The 19,923-nt window shown below is 44.3% G+C and overlaps 1 protein-coding gene across 1 annotated transcript in view; it reads left to right on the top strand.

Moving 5' to 3' along the window:
- Positions 1 to 19,923, top strand: part of LOC144792309 (2'-5'-oligoadenylate synthase 3-like) — a 152,365-nt gene that overhangs the window by 78,701 nt on the left and 53,741 nt on the right. Inside the window, exons 4-5 of the mRNA XM_078667258.1 lie at positions 13,327 to 13,505; positions 18,643 to 18,875. Coding sequence (XP_078523384.1) covers positions 13,327 to 13,505; positions 18,643 to 18,875 — 412 coding nt within the window. The remainder of the gene's footprint in view (positions 1 to 13,326; positions 13,506 to 18,642; positions 18,876 to 19,923) is intronic.

Raw genomic sequence — 19,923 nt, 5'->3', positions numbered from 1 at the left:
GGCCATCTTTGGCTCATAGCATTACTTCCCTCCTTATCTAAACTGACAGTAAGAGTTACAGATTCTCAAATCTTACGTCTCATTATAGAGCATGAGCTTCTTGATCCGGCCCAGGTGGCTTATCTTCTGCACTCAGAACAGTCTTTGCTTGTCTCTTTCATTAACAACTTTAGACGTATCATTAATGAGAGTGGCTCTTCCTCCTAAGTCCTTCTAGACAAATAAGATGCTTCAGACACCCTCCGGAGGCATCTTTCAGTGGAAGACACGAGTGACTGTGCCTTGAACATTGATTGGCTCTTTTTTTCTGAGAAGTCACAAATAGGCTGTTTTTCTTTTTACTTGCTAATACTCCATTCTCTTACTTGTCCGGTACCACAGCTGTCAGCAGTGATGCAGATCCTATTTAATGTTTAAGTGGCTCTAGTAGCACAACTGATTTGGTCGTCTGGACCAACATTGCATGCTTGACACCCAGTTACTTGGGCAGTTGAGAAGGGATAGAGATCATCAACTTTGAATCAAAGAATAGCTTAGATCCAAAGCAGTCTGGCTAAAAACCATTTCTTTTTTTCCCAACAAATTTGTAAAAGTTATTGCTAATACAGTGGCTGCTTAGTCAAATACCTACTGGCCTTCTGATCTTGGCTCTATGACCAGAGAGTCATTCGTAATTTCAGCAACATTTAAATAGGTTTACCTCTTTGTGCTTACCCTTACTTAAAGTATTGAATAGACATCTACTAATTGCCCCTCCTTTCTTTAAGATATTATCATGTTGAGACTGGGCTATTATTTATTGCTTTTAGTGATGGTACATTATCTGACTTAGAGACTAGAGATCATGCAAAGCTTAAGATGCCAGACTTGCTCTTTCCCTCTGTAGAAGGGATGTCCTAATGCTCGGTCAGAAATCACAAGGGAGTATCAATGGGAATTTGATCTTGTTAATGTAAAGCCTTTGCCTTCATACATTAACATTTCAAGTCTCATTGCCCCACCAGGTATTGTTGGCCCTCTGCTCTTTTCCTCGAGCTTGGGCTCACTGAAGATCACTTTTGCTTTCCTCAGAAACTTAAAATATTGCACTTTCCTCTTCAAATAAGGACTTAGTTGCCACCTTACTTAGATTGTTAGTGCACTTTAGAATAGACATGATACTCAGACCAATTACCCTTGAATAAGTATGATTCTAGCATTTCTGTTCATCTGTTTTTGCTACCGCCTTTGAATGAATTTCCTCTTTGCAAATGTATAGTTTACCTTTGCGCATAATTTGCTGATTCTGTCTCTTTCATACATGTGTTCTGAGGCTCCAACCTGAGGAATCCTACAATCGCAGTTCTTTTTCATTTTCAGAGCATTGCATACTCTTTTCATTCTATGCAGTAGGGATTCCAATGAAGGTCAACATCAATTAGGGTAAACACATCAGCATGCATACTTTTAGACATTAAATGGATTGATCCTTGACAGAAAATATTTATATAACAGGGAAGTAGAATGAGTAAATCCACGCGCTCTTATCTCGGACTCGTATGAACAGAAAATCGAATCATGACCAGAGCTGCAACTCTGGGACTCAAAAAGAATAAAGGCAGAACTATAGACCTCTAAGAGACTAAAAAGAAGTACAGCAATGTTAGCCTAAAACAAAAAACATTTACTATATATAAATACCTATGGTATATATACTGAAGACTAGGGAGTAAAAATAGGAACATCCAGTGCAGGTAATACAGTCTGTGCCTGGTAGTTAAAGAAAATGAAAGGGTTGCAATGCGAACCTTATAAGCTTTGAGGATACTGTAAAAATAGAGTATGCTACCAATAGTCACTTGTTCAAAAGTGAAAGTTACAGGGGCGTGGCCAGCACCATGACCAGCTAGTCGTAATTGCCGGAGCTCCAGCAGCTTGATGTAAATCCTGGGTAAAATCCTGCCTCTCCAGCCACCGAATATCACCAGCCTGCAATGCCATCTGTCCGTGGCAGCACAGAAACCAGCCCAGAACGACTGTAGAGGTCAGGTGTGTGACGGAACAGAGAGAAAGCAGAGCTTGAGTGGAGGAGAGCTGCGATCACCCAAGATGGCGGAGCGGGCACGGTAGCCGAGAACTACACGGCTGCGCTGAACGCCGATACCAGGTGTAGATCCTCCCCACTGAGCTTTCCCGAGGGACACAATGGATGTCCTTAGGGAATAAAGCAGCAGCGGTGACAAGCACTCGGAGGCCGACCCTCCCCCTCTTGACGTGGAGGCCACTGGGGCTTCCGCCTAGCCCATGCGCAGGCAAGCAGAAGCAGACCTGATTGAACCCAATGGCTGGGCAATTGATGAGGGCCCGGACTGGACTGCTCTCCCACAACCCCAGAGGACACGCATGAGCCAACCAAGTAAGGGGGAAACCAAACATGCCGAAGTCTAGGCCAGAATAGGAGAACAAGAGGAAAATAACAGACTCAATCAGGAGGATCCCAGTGGACGTGGAGGAACCAGCATCAGCCTGCGCGCAGGTCAGAGGGGCTGCGTGCGGGCAAGCGAGAACGAGGCAACCTGAACCCAGTTGACGGACACCACTAGAAGTCGAGCCGAGGCCTGAGTGGCGGTCCCGGAGATGTGAAAATCCAGGATTTGACCCTAGTCTGGGAAGTCAAGGCCCGCTGGGCCTGGATGGGGCACAAGTGAAGGCAAGACATATGCCAGTGGGCGAAAAGTGAGCAGAATCATCCTCTTTGTGGATGAACCTCCAGGAGGCCCTCTGTGTGGAAAGCAACGCACACACGATAAAGGGTGGACAAGGCGGGATAGAATTACTGGGTCCTCCCCTCCGCAAACCAACAATAATCTGGGGGCAAGATGTGACCGACAGTTGGAGACAAAAGTGTGGGACTCCAGTCTGACCACGCGAAAAAGCACTCTAAATTGAGGCCTCACTGGGAACTCTGCCCAGACGCAGACAGGGGAAGAGACAGACTATCCCATGCTCTGACCTGTGCAGAGAGACGGCCTCTAGCCTCCTGTAATACAGATACCTCCTGTCTTTGGTTCAAACACGGGTGTGGGAGAGCACATCTAGGCTAGCGCTGAGTGAGACCCCCTCCCCCATTTAGCATTCTATAGCTGTGAGGCACCGGGGGAGCCTGAGGCGGCCTGTGGAACCCCCACTCGGGCCGGATCCGCCGGGAGGAGCAATAAAGGCGGCATAGGAAAACAACGGGCAAATTTAGTGCCTCTCAATACCGCCAAACGAAGACCACACAGTGCCACCCCTCTAACTCCCTGGTACATTCGCAGAGCTGAAAAAAACCCAGAAGAGACCCACCCCCATTCAATATAACGGTGGTGAAGGACAAGGACCCCAAAACTCAGAAGCAAGGAAAGATGGATAAATATACAAAAGTGCTCCCACCACCGGCCGACATGGAAGGGGGCCCTCGGAGCCCCCAGATAACCCAGCCATCCTCCAAGCAATTCATGCCTCCAGAGGCGCCATAGAAGGTAAAAGGGCAGAAATATGGTCGGAGGTCACCCTTCTGCGCCAAGACATGCGCAGTCATAGTGGAAAGGGTGACGCAAACAGAAACTCGCATCTCCGAGGTGGAAGATGTAACAAACAAACTAGACTTTGACTTTAAAGAACTGAAGGCAAGCATGACAGCGATTGCACGGAGGGCAGACAATGTGGAAAACAGAGCCCGGAGAAACAACCTACACTTCATTGGGGTGCCGGAGCAACAGGAAGGCTCTGACGCAGTAACATTTCTGTTGACGTGGCTTCGAGACTCCCTCCCTACAGTAACATTTTCATCCTGTTTTATCATCAAACGTGCCCACAGAATGCAGAGCGCAAGGCCGCCCCCTGGAGTCCTCCAGAGGCCACTAATAGCAAAGTTCCTAAACTATCAGGACAGAGATGCTATACTCAAAGAGTCTAAATGCGTTGGGGAACTCCGCTTGACCAATGCAAAAATCATGATATTCCCCGATTATTCGAGAGAGGTGCAGAAGATGAGATGAACATTCGGCTCAGTGAAGATCAAGCTGAGGGCCATGCAGGTGTAATATATGCTCCTTTTTCCGGCTAAGCTCAAGGCTATCTTCCAAGGCACAACACAGTTTTTCCAAACCCCACAAGAAGCATGGGCCTGGATAGAAGAGCGCCCTAGTCTACAACGGGCAGCGAGACCTAGTGAGTCACAACCTAAAGATACCAAGATGGGAGCCCAGACCGCAGAGAATAAAAAAGATGAGGATATTTAAACAAGGACGCCAAAAACAGACGTGGACTCTGGAGACTGGTACTCCATATGGGCGGAGGTAGGAGATCTCCGATGGAGACTCGGCGCAAGCACAGGCCAGAAATAGATTCTCCATCCAGGGAGACAGTACCCACACGGACCAATCGGACAAAGAATCTATAGTGGATACAGACTGCGATCACCCACTGACGCTCTACGAAATGGCCACAAAAGCCCTCCCCCGGACTTCATCATACTCAGGGTTGCCTGAGCGGAACATTCTTTAGCAAAATCATATCCTTTACCATGTTGGTTTTCAAACTTAGGAATTAGTAGGGTGGGGTGGGGTTACAGATTCTCAAACTGTACTTACGCCAAATTGTCATGTGGACTGGTCTGGTACTAGGCGAAGGGAGTGGGAGAAAGTGGGGCGGGGAAGAATGTTGGAGGTAGGGAATGTTACAGTTTAAATGTTCAACATAATGTTGATACAACTGGCAGCAGGCATCTTAGAATCAACAGACAGGGACCAAAAATAACAACTCAGTAGATGAACCCGCCAATACCCGCTAGGCTACTTACGAGAAACACACATTATAAACTATGAAACATACACAGCTCTGACGTGGAATGCCAATGGGCTAGGTAGCAAAATTAAAAGGGATTAGTCAATAGGTATATTAGGAGACTTAAACCCGATATTGTGTTTCAGCAGGAAACCCACCTGCGTGGTACACACTGTGCCTTTATTGGAAGGGGACTCTACACTACCCTGGTGCATGCAGGATTTTCCCCAGGGGTGCGAGGAATTGCCACATTAATTAAGAAAAAAAAAACTTCCGCACAACAAAAGTCTAGACTGATCCCAACGGGACCCAAGTCTCTGTTATGGGGACATGGAGACGGCGAGAATTTACATTAGTCAATGCCTACGCCCCACCACGACTGCAGTCCCGCACTCTGGAAGCACTTGCTAAGTACTGCTAATCTCAGGCCCCTCTACAGATATCCTTGGAGGCGACTTCAATGATGTTGTTGATCCAAGTCTAGATCGCACACAGGTTGCTACAGGAACTCGAGTTCCTACCCCCTTAGCAGACTTTGTGAGGTCGCTGGGGCTGATCGACGTTTGGCGACAACACCATCCACTACATCGCGCTAGCTCTTATTTCTCAGGAGCACACAGAGTCTTCTCTAGGTTGTACTATTTCTTGGACCCGGCGGGTGAAATTCAGATCATTCACAAGGTAGAATACATGTACAGAGAGGGTAGACCCAATGGTACTGGGACCTGGGTAGTATGCAGTACAGTAGAGGATGGTCCCAGTGAACAATAATTTAGCAAGAGGGTATAATAAAATATTCGCAATACGTACAAAAATAATGTAAACAATCAAAGACTGGCCAGTGTTATTTAATCACACTGTCACAATTATCAATGTATGCATAACACATCTTGAGTATATAAACATTGTGCCCAGAAGAAAGGAAGGGGGTATTGCAAAAGATAGGTGATTGTTGTGAGGGTAAGGTGTCATGGACAAGCAAGAAAATTGGTGAAATAAACTTGTTCGCATTAAATGACAGAAATGGGCATATAATTTCGCCCCTGTTACTTATAAATTAGCGCAACTGAAAATAGCCAAGCTACACATTAAGACCCAGTCAAAAATCTCCGTTGTTTGTGAGCTGGTTTGAAAAGAAATGTCGACGTTTCGACCCCAGAGGCTTGTAGGTAATTGGCCACCTTACATAGGGGGTCTTCCTCAGGACTGTGAAGGGGGAGGGCACCTAGGATTCAAGTGAAATAATATCAAAGAAAGGTGTCTCAAAGGAGACCATGAAGCATAATGTCGAGGCCAGAGATCCTCAAGATTTACCGTGACAAAGCCCTACACATGGGGCCTGATTAAAAGAAGATCGGGCGCATGGGCTCCAAATTGAAAAGAGCGGGGAAACTGCACCTGCAAGATTAAGGTGTAGTTTACATGTATGCCCGTCCAATTAATAGCATAGGGGCAGGGGTTTCATGAAAGAACAAGGAGTGCCTACAAAAGTTAAACACTCACGCTTATCGGATTACATTCGGCGTGTCCCATCTAGTCTAATTAAAGTTAGGCCAGCCAAGTTCATCAGCTTGGACCAAGGAGTACAAATCTAAACAGAATTATATGTGACAACCAAACATTAGGGAAAGGACCTTGCAGCATCCATACTCTTATTACATTTAAAAATGGACCACCATCCAGCGCCGATGGCTGTACCAACTGATTTCATAATTGCCTTACTCTCCATCCCCATGATGAAGATTTTCTTCTTCTTTCAAGGGAACTTCTACCTACAGACTAAGGGAGTGGCGATGGGGGCAGCATTCGCACCAGACCTGGCCATCATTTTCATGGATGTTTTTGAACAAACATTTGTTCTCAATAGTTCTAACCCATATCGCAACAAGGTCACCCTGTGGAGAAGATACATCGACGATGTGTTGATGCTGTGGTCGGGTACCTGTGGTGAGTTGGGCTCGTTCCACGGCTGGCTCAACCAACAAAACCGGGACATTCAATTCACTATGCAATCAGATCCAAATCGAATCGATTTCCTGGATATCACAATTTTTAATGAAGAAAATAGACTACATACAACTCTGTACCGTAAACCAACGGAGCGCAACTCACTCCTAAGATATAATAGCCATCACCCCCACGGTTTACGAGATAACCTACCTGTGGGACAATTCTTGTGAATCTGCAGGAATTGCTCCAGGAAAGAAGACTACATGCTGGAGTCCGATGACTTGAGTAAACGGTTACTTGAGAGAGGGTACCGCAAAAGATTGATAAAGAAAGCACGAAAGAGGGCCTGGCATAGTCCTCAAGAAGTTTTACTCACTGTGAAGGACAAGAGTGAAACCAGTTCAAGATTCAAGATTCAAAAATACTTTATTCGGTTAAAAAACAAGGTAACCATGAAAGTAGCATGAAAGGTACAATTTACAAGAGGTAGAATGAACTTTTTAAAAATCACGAAAAAGAAAAGAAAAGCAACAGAATTGAATTCATATATACAATAAAAACGATCAATCTATTTGAATTGATTTACGGCACTTAAAAACTAATTTTAAAAATTCTGCAATTGAGGCAACCATAAAAACAGTTTCCATTTTCTGGCACTCTGTGAATGCTAGGCGGCATCTATATACTTTTAAATCCTTGAGGATAGGGATGATAAGTTTCTTTCGAGGAAGAGTATAAAATTTACAAAAGAATAATATATGTATATCGGATTGTTGGGATACATCATCACATGGACAAAGACATAAATCCTTCGACCAACAATTCATCACGGGGAACGATAATGTCCTAAAGACAATATTCAGTCTAAAACGGGTCAAAAGATAACGTTCATGATTGGACATGTACAATGAAAGATATGGCTGCAATTTTTCTCCACATAGAATGTCCTGGTGGATGGAAACAGTCTTTTTTCTCGCCTCTTCTATGTGTCTCTTTTCCTTGAGGTACGCCATACACAGATTTTTAAAATCTCTTCTAGGTATATATTCCATTGATTGTGGGTCCTCAAAGTATTGGAGGCAACTTATTTTTTCAAGAAAGTTTCTAACGTAGCCTATCCATTTAAAATCGCTGATATTGTCCAATGCCATAATATCCTCTAAAATAGCCCGATTGACAACACATTCCTCATTTGTCCAAACCCTATGCCAAAGGAGGACTGGCTGAATTTTAATGGTATCGGTAACATAAGGTGTTCCCAATTCAGCATGGCATATCATCGTTGCAGTACTTTAGGGTACGGACAGAATGTGGCATAGAAACTTGTTTTCCAAGATCTGAATCGCACTGATGTTTGAATACCCCCATAATCCTGCACCATAGGTAGCTACAGATATACAGGTTGCATTATAAACAGTTAAAATCTCCTTTATGGGTTTTTTACCTAATTTTTTCATAAAGCATTTTAGGGCCATAATAGTCTTAGAAAATAACAAAGATCTAGCATGAATTGCTGTAGTCCATGAGCCACTTTCATGGAACAATATCCCCAGATATGGGAAGGTAGGGGTCCTTTCTAGGGGATTGGAGTTTATAAAGATTGGCTTCACGTGCTTGCTTGTTCTGGACCCACAATACATTGATAAGGTTTTAGAACAATTGATTTTCAAATCTAAACCAAGCATAAAAGTGTTAAAGGCTGTAACCAAAGTTTGTAAAGCCATTGGTGTGCGTGCCATCAAAACAGCATCATCAGCGTACATCAGTGCAGGGACAGGCCTACCTCTCACCATAGGCATGTCTCTGCCCTCCTGTACAAGGTGCTTCTCCATTCCATTTATATATAACAAAAATAGAAAGGGGGCTAAAACGCACCCTTGGCGCACACCCCGACCAATCCCAAATTGTCTGCTGCATTCGCCATTATTCCCATATCTGACACTAGCAGTGGCCCCAGAACAAAGCTCTCTCAGGAAGCATATAATGGCGTTGTCTACCCCCAATTCGGCCATAATTGACCATAATTTAGTGTGTGACACACAGTCAAAAGCTGATGTTAAATCAACAAAAGTGAGGTATAGACGTTGTTTTTTAACCTTTATATACTTCTGTTGCAAGGTGAAAAGGTTCAAACCTTGCTCTATGGTCCCTAAACCCTTTTGGAACCCAAATTGGAAATCGCTTAACACCCCATGTGAAACCAGTTTACAGAGGATGATCTGTGTGACCACGTATTCTACCCAGAGCAACGCCATTAAGAAAATCATCAACAGGCACTGGAGCCTTGTATCAGTCCCTGTCTGTTGAATTTTGACTGTGTCTTAATGTGCAGCTTGGCTATTTTCAATTGCGCTCATTTATATGTAACAGGGGCGAAATTATATGCCCAATTCTGTCGTTTAATGCGAACAAGTTTATTTCACCAATTTTCTTGCCTGTCCATGACACCTTACCCTCACAACAATCACCTATCTTTTTCCAATACCCCCCTTCCTTTCTTCTGGGCACAATGTTTATATACTCTAGATGTGTTATGCATACATTGATAATTGTGACAGTGTGATTAAATAACACTAGCCAGTCTTTGATTGTTTACATTATATATATATTTCTTTACGTATTGTAAATATTTGTATTATACCCTCTTGTTAAAGTATTTTTCACTGGGACCATCCTCTACTGTAGAAGGTAGAATACATAGCAAGGGACATTTCAGACCATTCACCGCTGTGGCTAACAGTGGGGGGAGGGACACGCAGGCAACTCAAAACAAAGCTGTTACTGGGCAATAAGACCAGAGACTGATCTGTTCTTTCATGAGAACGAGGGCTCCGTATCTTCGGCGGCCACCCTCTGGAAGGCTTAAAAGACAGTACTTAGAGGCAGGATACAAGACGTAATTGCATGTAAACGCAGGGAGGAAATGCACCAGATAGAAATTATAGAAAATAAATTTTTGGAGCTAGAGAGGAACATCGCCCCAGATGCCGAAACAGTCCTACTAAGACAGTCAGTAGTCACACATGGGGAATTTCGTGCTCTGGCAGAATGAGAGGTGCAGACTCTGATTCAGGCCACACACCATAGGCTCTATGAGGTAGGAGATAGGGCGGAATGGCTCTTGGCTTGGCTGCGCCGGAAGGAAAGAGAGGCCGGTTGGGTGAATCAGATACAAGAAGAAGACACACAGTGCAGAACCGCACATACTATAGGAGGTGCCTTTATGCGCTTCTATGCGGCCCTATATGGGGCTAGACCACTAGTAGATGAGACACAGATAACAGACGATCTTAATGACATAGATATACCCACCCTGCGGCAAGAAGACAGAGATGCTCTGGAGGTGGAACTCACCCTAACTGAGGTGCAAGACGCTATAGCTAGACAAAAATCAGGGAAAACCCTGGGACCAAACGGACTACCAGCCGAATTTGTTAAGCAAAACATGTGCGTACTAGCCCCTGCCTAATAAATATGTTCTTGGCGGCTCTGGAAGAGGGGACGCTGCCGCTAGGTCTCTGCCAAGCCACAGTGGTAGTTATACCAAAACCAGGTAAACCCCCTGAACAATGTGGATCCTATCGCCCCATTTACCAAAACTAAGACTTTAGCCTCTATCCTAGTGTAGTGACATGACTCCTAACAGTAATTACATCACTGGTCCATCTAGACTCGCTAATTGGCCAGACACCATGAAAGATAGGCCCACCTCGCAGATGCTCCTATCCCTGGATGCACAAAAGGCCTTTGACAGGGTTCATTGGCCGTTAATAAAGCAAGTCCTGGTGAAGCTAGGATTTGGACGAGAGTTTAGGGCATGGGTGGAGCTCTTATACACAAACCACAGAGCAGAAGTCCAAGTCACTGGGATTAAATCAGCAGACTTCCCAATCCAATGAGGAACCAGACAAGGCTCATCCTTGTCTCCTTTGTTCTTTGCGCTGGTCCTGGAACCACTGGCATGCCAGATTAGATCCCACCCAAACCTAAGGGATTTCCAAGACGATGGCGCCAGCTGAGAGATGAACGGATATCCCCATTTGCAGGCGATATCCTACTCTACGTCACCAGTCTAGACACAACACTTCCATTGATATGCCATTTAATAAGGTACTATGGTAAGCACGCAGGATATAATATCAGTTGGGGGAATCCAGTCTCTACCCGGTAGGAGGACCCATAGACACAAGTTTAATACCATAGCGCCTACATGTCACCGAAGAGGGTTTTAAGTATTTGGGTCTGCATATCTCTACAAATGTAGCAGACTGCCTCACCCACAACATCAAACGTGTCTTGGCGGAATTTCAGAGGATGTGGTCAGATGGCGACACCTCCCCCTGATGCTACTGTACAAAATGATAACACTCCCCAAATGATTGTACATACTCCAGAACACATATTGTAAAATACCAGAAACTTTCTTTAAGGCAATAAATGACGAGCTACGCACATCCTTTTTGGATGAGGGACACCCTAGGGTGGAACTACAAACGCTACAGCGCAGCAATGGAGGCATAGCTCTACAGGATATTCAAGCTTACTACCGGGCGACACATCTAATTGTAATTAATGAATGAGGTCATGCTCTGGGAGACCATCCAACATATGCCTGGGAGAGGCTCCAATTCCAGAAATACTCCTATCTACATTACAAATACGGGGAATATGGGATGCGAGGTCTGCTACCAGCAACACAGAGGATGATTGAAGTCTGGAAAGGGGCAGAAAGACAAATGAACTGGGAGAAAAAATTAACTAGATCCACCTCATTATGGGAAGGTAAATGCCTATCACAGCTGGCGAAACTGCGATGCTTCAGGGGTTGGGACACTGTCGGGATTACGACGCTAGGCAACATATTAAGGAAAGGGGACTTAATTACCTTTGCATACTTCCAAACAGAATACAGTCTGTCCAGCAAACAAAGGTACAAATACATACAGCTCCAACATGCTTGGAGAATGCAAAAACCTGAAATTGCAGACATCCCTATGCACCACTGGAACGGCGACTACTGCAGGAGGGATCCCTTCGAAGGCGGTCTCCTGGACAAACAAAACATTAATAAATAATTTTCCCAATAGGCTTCTAGCCCTCAGAAGGAAGTGGGAGGAAACCTCAGCTCCCCTAGAGGATATAGATCGGGAAGCTGCACTGATGCACCCTAGAGAGGTGGCGATTAAGCTCAGGCTGCGACTAATGCAGCTCAAAGTCCTACCCAGGGTCTACTATGACAGAGTGCTATTCCACACAATGAACAGGGCAGAAACACCTGATTATTTATGTTGCAAAACAGACCATGACTCCTACGTGCATACCCTGTGGGGATGGCCACTAATAAATGGATATTGGGCACAATAGCACAGGAATTAAATAACATACTAGAAACACAGATCCCAGTGGATCCTAAATATATCATTTTGGGCATCCCCACTGACATTGACATTCGGAGATATAAACTCCTATTGAGTAATTTAGGTATTATGGTCGCAAAAAGAGACATCGCTAAGTACTGGGGCAGAGCGGACCTACCCACCCTGGCAGAATGGCGCGCCAGTATGGACCTGTTCATGTTGGCTGAGAAAACAACATATGCAGCCAGAGGATGTCCCAAGAAGTTTGGGAAACGGCTTGGAAATTATAGGGGCTGAGACAAATACATCACAAGCTAATCTGCAAGACCTAAAATAGCTGGGCAAGTATGCATAAGGTGATGGGGCCACTTTTGGTGCTATATAGGGGTGGGAGGAAGGGATGTGGGAAGAGATATTATAATAATGCATTTTTGGCTGTATTGGTGGTGACAATTAATGACTATGATGTTGAAACTGTCATGCACGAGATGTACCTGCTGATGTTTTGGTTGTTCGTTAAATCAAAAAACAAAAAAATTCAAAACTGTTTAATACATTTTTTTTTTAAAGCGAAGGCTACAGGCATTGCTACCGCTTGGAACTGAGCTGTAATCAAAATGCCATTGAAGGTGGCTGTTACCTGTTACGACTTAGAAAACATACATATGTGAATTGGGCATTTTGTGACATTCTTATCAGTCAATGTTGCTGTTTTGTAGACTTATTGCCTAACACAAGCTTTCGGCTCACCGCTAGATGGTGGTTGGGATAAGTTATAATAGACAGCCCTAAGCTTTGCTAAACACGAAGAGCCCCGATTCTCTTATTTGAGAAAAGGTGTTTGTGTGTTTTTGTCCACCTGTCCTGAACCATTGAACTTGACGCTGTATAGGCAAACATCACAGAAGCACTGTCCTCGGTGCCAGGGACGGTATGATGAGAGCCAAACTTTATAATTTCAACATAAGAACATGTACATGTTCGATATAGGGTTTTTTGACGTGTCCCTTTCTAACCGTATAGGAGTCTAGTTGTATGGTTTTGGCTTTGATGACTTTTCCAGCTGGACAATGAATGTTCATTGGTCACTTTCGTGTAAATTGTTTACAATAGTAAGTGGATGGTTGAGGTTGCTTAGTTCCCCAGGGATTTAGAGCACATGGAGAAGAGCAGGCAGTGAGTTGTTAACTTCTTTCCTTTTATTCTCCGATAGGTCAGCTTCAAAAAGGCAGGAGGAGAGTGGACGCTGAGATTTATGTGGAACTCATACGGAACTGGTCGCCAAGTCAGAACTTCTCCACGAGTTTCACGGAGCTCCAGAGGGATTTCATCGTCTCCCGCCCCACTAAAGTCAAGTGTCTGATCCGACTGATGAAGCACTGGTACAAGACGGTACGTATGTACGACACTGTGTAACTGGGTGCAGGATTTGTGGTAAAAAGTGTGTTGTAAGTTCAGGGATTTCCTGAACCACTGAGAGGGCACTAGTTGAGGAAGCTCACACATGGGTTCTTGGACACTGAAAGGGCATTGCTGGAGAAACCACATTGCATGCATCCTGTAGCACTGATAAGTGACTGCTGGGAGAAAGGTCACACTTGCAAGCCCGGTAATGAGGACAGGTCATGGGAGAACGTTCTTACTGCTGCGATTACTTTTTTGCAGGTGTAGTGTTATAATTCTGATGGGACACTTAAATGATGTGGAACCCCAGATTGCTGGAGTCCTTCTTCTTGAGCCCGTGTGCTGCGCCTCCTGATTGTGTTCTGGTTCCGGGAGGACCTGGCCTGGCAGTCCGGGCAGGACTTCTTCCGCAGCAGCAGGGCTAAGACTGATTTGCATATAGCTGGGTCCAATCTGAGGTGGCATGGTGGGCGAAATAATGATGGACTGGGATGCAGCCTGAGTAATTACCAGTGGCTGAGATTAATTCAAGCACTCCAGCCATCACTTTATGTATACATTAGTATGGCGCCTCACCACAAGCGGTAAATTGTCCAGTTTGGACATGGGTACCAATCTCACAAATGCAACAGAGATCCATTTGAACTTCAAAATGTGGCCACACTGCAAGATGTCTTCACAGACATTCAGGCCATGTGTTTGTTTTCCAAATGATTTGCAGCAGCAGAAACAAAGCACTATCCAAAAATGTCACATTTCAAACAGAAAATTCATCCTCAGGGATTTATTGGTGTCGTTTTGAAACTGGACCACAGTGTTTTGCCCCTTTACACAGAATGACATCAAATGGAAATGATTAGATTTTCTAAAAAAAAATGTTTTATATTTCTTTGACAAAAGTATACACGACTAAATTCATAATCTATTTGAAATTCCATTTATTTAATTTAATCTTGTAATTTATGTAGATTGAGTACTGCTCTTTTGAAACGTTCTTATGTTTAATCTCCCAAATTGATGTCGCCATCTCATCAACGTCTAGCAGTTGTTAAATTCTTCTTGCACAGTTTTAACAAATTTGAGTTTTCATCAGGTTGGAAGATGATTTTGGTGCTGCTACTTCATTCTTTTTGTAAGACTGGATTTCTATTGTCATATCCTGTATATTTCAAAATAGGCAGAACAAGTGGGATTCTCCCCATGCCTAGGAAATTCACGCTGCAATAAACATGTCCAGTAATTTTTAGGTCTGACCAGTGACAGATGTAAATGTTAAACAGAGCTCAAGAGTTCAAGAAAAAACCGCATAGAGATGCGCTATGGGACAGTCCACTTCCGCTTTGGAGGGCACCTCTCCATTGGTGACTAGTTACACAACATTGTGGGTAGGAAAGGGCAGACTTTGGTTTGGGAAAGTTTGGATCAGCCTGCTATTGCCCTTGCATTCTTAGAGAGTCACGTACATTTTGAATCATCCCTTAGGATGGTTTATGGGCCTTTCAGTGCGGACAGAAAGATGTTAATAGGAGTAAAGAAATTAAATAAATGTGTTGAATATTAACTGATATGAATGCACTCTATATAAAAGCCATCAGATGCCTGCTTAACCTCCACTTCTCACTCCTCAAAGTAAACTACACTTGGAATTAGGCCTGTAATCACAGTGGGTGTATCACACTTCAGTCAAACTAAATTATATTTGCAAATGCAGTAGAGAAAACTTCGACACTCTAAAGTGCCTAAACCTGGAAGACTTAAAAAGAGAGAACCATTGAAAAGGGAAAATGGGTCTTCCACTACTTATAGAAATATAGAAGAACAAAATCGACTCCAACTGCTATGGACGTGTATCCCTGCCCTGAGTGCCCCAACTGTAATGATGTCTGGATCTCTGATGCTGATTTTATTGTCATGGGTGAACATGGACCATGCATGTGAGCTCTGACATTGGCTGGTGAACAGGCTTTTTTTTTTTACCTGTGTCACTGGAGTGAGGCGAACAGGCTCACTAATTTAAAGTTCTGCTGCTGTGTGCTTAACTCACCCTTGGCCTACAACGGAGTGGTATGCAGTGTTGCACAGGGCATGTGTGTTATATACATGTGCTGAGTGTATGTGTACCTGTGAATGGTACGATACAGGGATGATGCGGTGCTGGACAGTGTATGCCATATGCATGTGCTGGATGCATATATGCCTGTGAATGGTACAATGCATGGAAGATGTAGCGCTATACAGTGTGTGTATGTTATATGCATGTGCTGTGTGTATGTGTGCCTGTGAATAGTACTATACATGGAAGATTCTGGGTTCAATTTTGGGAGACCCAGGGCTAACTGGAGGAGCATGAGGTGGTAGAGGAATCCCTCAAGACAGACTTATGGATTGCTGCACTCCTTTAAACTGGGTGTGACATGCTGGAGGAAGGGAGAGCCAGGCCATCCAGTGTACTTCAAATGGTGCTCTTTGATTCATACAGTGTAGGGCTGAGGTCCCGGGGTACATGTTCCATGCACATATCACTGTGGCTGATATCCAAGTGTGAAACTCTGCTCACTCCCAAGGCCTGTGTTGTAGGGCTATCTGATTTTGAGTCACCCTTGCTATGACAGACTGTTTTCTGGAGGAAGAGCAGGGCAGAGAAGAAGACACTTCAAAAGTAAGCAGACCCCAACATAAAATGTAAAGACTAAAACACTAAATCACATTTGTAGTATAAGAAGGGGAGCTGAATGCCCTCAAAATTGTGAAATGTCAAGCAGCTAGTCGGGCTGTGTGAAGAGGAGAAACTCTACAAGACTTCTTCCTGTAACCAGGACTAGGGGCTAGACCTGCTAGTCTCCAGCTGGGTGAGGGAACATCCTGGGCCACACTGGCCGTAGCGGGCACCAGGCGTTTCCCTGGTGGGCCACCAACGTGGGAGCCGGTTTTGGAGTGGAGCTTCCAACTAGCAACCCCCACATCCCTGTGGCCAGCTGAACTGTTTGCCAGGGTCAGTTTCGGTTCCCAGTCCGGCCGTCGGAACATTACCCAGGGAATCCAAGATCATCTGCCCCTGGCCTACTGGCTTGCCAAGACCGGTGTGCCCTGCGAAGAAGAGGAGAGAGTGATGTCCACCAGGGGATCCTGGCAATTGCATCCATGTAGTGAGGTGGTAGGAGATTGCTGCTGCACAGATTGGATCATGGCCAGGTTTAAGTCTGCAACCCTGTATGCCAGGAGGGGGCACCGGGAAGATTGATACTGTGCTAATCGGATTGTAGCCAATGTGCAGAGTGGGGACCGTGACCCTGTATGCCAGGTGGGGACACCTGGAAAGGGCAAGGAGTGTAGTCTGGCCAAGACAGCCATTGAGAGGAAGAGGATGCCATGGAGACCCGAACGGGTCCATGCCCCGACTTAGGACCATCACCAGGAGAGTTTAATTCACCCCCCATACCTGTGATGAGGATCCAAGGAAATTTATCAGCATGAGAAGAGTGTCGAGGATCCCACCTCCCCCGCTGCTGCCTCTGCAGGACTGCATGGGAAAACTTTCAGACACCTGACTGCTGCCCCTGCATGGCCACCTATGAAGAATTCATCTGAGAAAGCTACTGACACTTCATCGCCTGTGAAGGGGGCACGCTTGGAGACTCCAGTTATGCAGGTCCAGCTGCTATGGGTAAGACTGATTTATGGGTCAGAGAGCCAGGAACATGTCTGCCATTCAGTATTTAGCACCGGAATACTTGTGACTTAATAATGTTTGACTGATCAGACCTCCACGCAGCAGCATACAGCTCCATCTCCTCAAGACCCTCACGGGTGATTTTCTGCGCTCAATAAATGATTGAATAAGAGTCTGAGTGGAACTCCCGAGACTCGTACTACTAGTGTGGCTTAACGTGAATGGCTCCTATTGTGAATGGGGAATAACCACTAGTGAGAGGGGCGTGGGACTCAGGATCCCGCCTGCTAAAACACTAGAGCCTTGACCTCAGGGGACTGTTTATTGTTTGTGAATGGTATATTTTACTTTGTGTTGGCATATAAATACTTGTTATTTCATAAAAAGAAGTACTTGACTGGACAATCATTTATTGCTGCTGCATGTATTTTGAGTTGTGAGCCTGTGTTCATCCCCCCATGCCTATACCCCCCCTAACAGCTCGACCTGAGCTACTACTGAGAGTCAGAAAATTCTCTTGTAAAATAATTGTGAAGACCAACTGTTATTTTTGACATACAAACACATAGTCCTGGTTTTAGACTCCTATTTGGAAGGCGCCTTAAAAATGAAATTCAGACAGTTGTATATACCCGTTTTCCAGTTCCAAGAAACATGGAATACCCATTGTACAGGCAACACTGAATGCACGCTGTTTGGCTATGAGAATAAATCCATTGGTCACATAATCTACCTGAGTCCAAAATTATTAGAATTACAAAACAAATATTTACAGGAACCTTTCTGAGAGTCTAATGTTCAGACAGTGGAGGAGGCCATTAAAGTTTATTTTAATGCACAATCTAAATCCTTTATTACTAAACTTATGACATTTCTTTTGTGCTCCTAATCCATCCTCCCTGTTTTGTTGCTGATACTAGTGTTTCAACTGACGCCACCAACCATCCATATTAGATTCCGCTTGCTGTACTTCCGTTGCTCCCACAATTCAAGCTAAGGATAGAAACCTAATTGTACGCCTCCAATTTCAAATTCCTTCACATTTACAGAGCGTTTTAACATTTTCAATTTTCAGTTTTGCACATTTACATGTGTATAATATTCTGCTAACTACATTTAATTTTCTAAATAGTTGCTCCTGGAGTAGGCTTATGCCTCTTAAAGGGTTCGCAGACCACAGAGTAAGAACTACTGTCCTAGAGCACAGACAGAATCTATCTGGAAAAAGTCCACTCTGCTGGAGTTCAGTAGCACTGATGAAGCACAGGTGGGGAGCAAGCTAAACTTGCTGATGTCCTTTTGCACTGATGGAAGAGGAACCTCCTGCTGCTACGGTCCTGAACAACTAAGAGGAAACTTCTATTTCATTCAGCAGTACTAACAGGATGCTACAGTATTGTCTCTTCTAAACTCTTCACACTCACTCCAGTTTACCATCATTCTTTTATTTTACAGAAGCTGACGGGAAAGAAACTTCCACCAAAATATGCTCTAGAACTTCTGAGCATTTATGCCTGGCAGGAAGGGTCTGATAGGCAACAACGATTTAATATGGCCCAAACCTTCCGGAACGTTTTGGAGCTGATCTGCAACTATAAAAACCTCTGTGTCTACTGGACAGAGAACTATAACTTGGAGGACAACAGAGAGTTGGCAAAGTTCATCAGAGGTCAGCTGGCCAAACCCAGGTCGGTACTTTCCAAATCTATCCAAGAGAAAGTTAAAGAAACCAAAGCAGTGTGCCAGACTGCATTTTTACTGAACTCCATTTTTAAAACTATATTTTAGGTACCACCATGATCTGTAGCTCAAAGGGCATCAAAGTGCAACTTGCAAGTCTCCCACTTTTAGAAATCAACAATGACTTGTAGCGAGCTCAAGTCGATCTACAGGGTTTCAGAGAATGTATTTCATAGACCCTTAAATAAATTTGCTGAAAACTAAATAACGTAATAGTAAAGGAGAATGAATCACATCTCCTGTGTATTTCCAGGGTCTTGGGTTCTTATTGTTTAAAAACCCTCATTCACAATAAACCTGCAGTGCGGTATATCTTGGTTCTCTGCCTTCTGGGTTACGTGAAAAGCATCATCATTGGGTCTTTTTTATTCACTTTAGTGTTCGGTTCTCAAAGTGAAATGCTTTCCTCCACGTGGAGGGAGACCAACTTTTTTGCCTATAACTTGGAAAGAAAAAGACAGTGTAGACAGAACAACAACAGATACAAAAGATGCATCTCTAACTGAAGTAAGAAGATGAGCGAGTGGGCTTATCTCTGAAGAAGGGTAAGCTCACTACTTACTCTTAACTCGCTACCATGAGGAAGTGTGACACTACATGGTCCTGAAGAAGGCCCTTAGATCAGTAGGGTTACCAAAGGGCAGAAACATGTCGACCAGTCCCAACCTTCACTAGGTGCTATGGAATAGCAACTCTTCTACCCAGCACCACCTACTTTTTTTAATCGTATCCCATCCTCAAGAAATTAAAAACCACATTGAGAGATGGAAGTAATCTTATTCACACTTCAATCACATCCTTACATTTTCTGATCACAACTGTTGTAATAAAACCAGTTGGTCTCCCTCCAAGTGGAGGAAAGCATTTCACTTTGAGAACCGAACACTTAAAAGACCCATTAATTATGCTTTTCACGTAACTAATAGGCGAAGAACCAAGATATACCGCACCGCAGGTTTTATTGTGAATGAGGGTTTTTAAACAATGAGAACCCAA

This window comes from Lissotriton helveticus, chromosome 11 (genome assembly GCF_964261635.1).
Source record: "Lissotriton helveticus chromosome 11, aLisHel1.1, whole genome shotgun sequence".
NCBI lineage: Eukaryota > Metazoa > Chordata > Amphibia > Caudata > Salamandridae > Lissotriton > Lissotriton helveticus.
The sequence above is the reverse complement of the archived record's forward strand: the minus strand, read 5'-3'. Positions and strand labels throughout refer to the sequence as shown.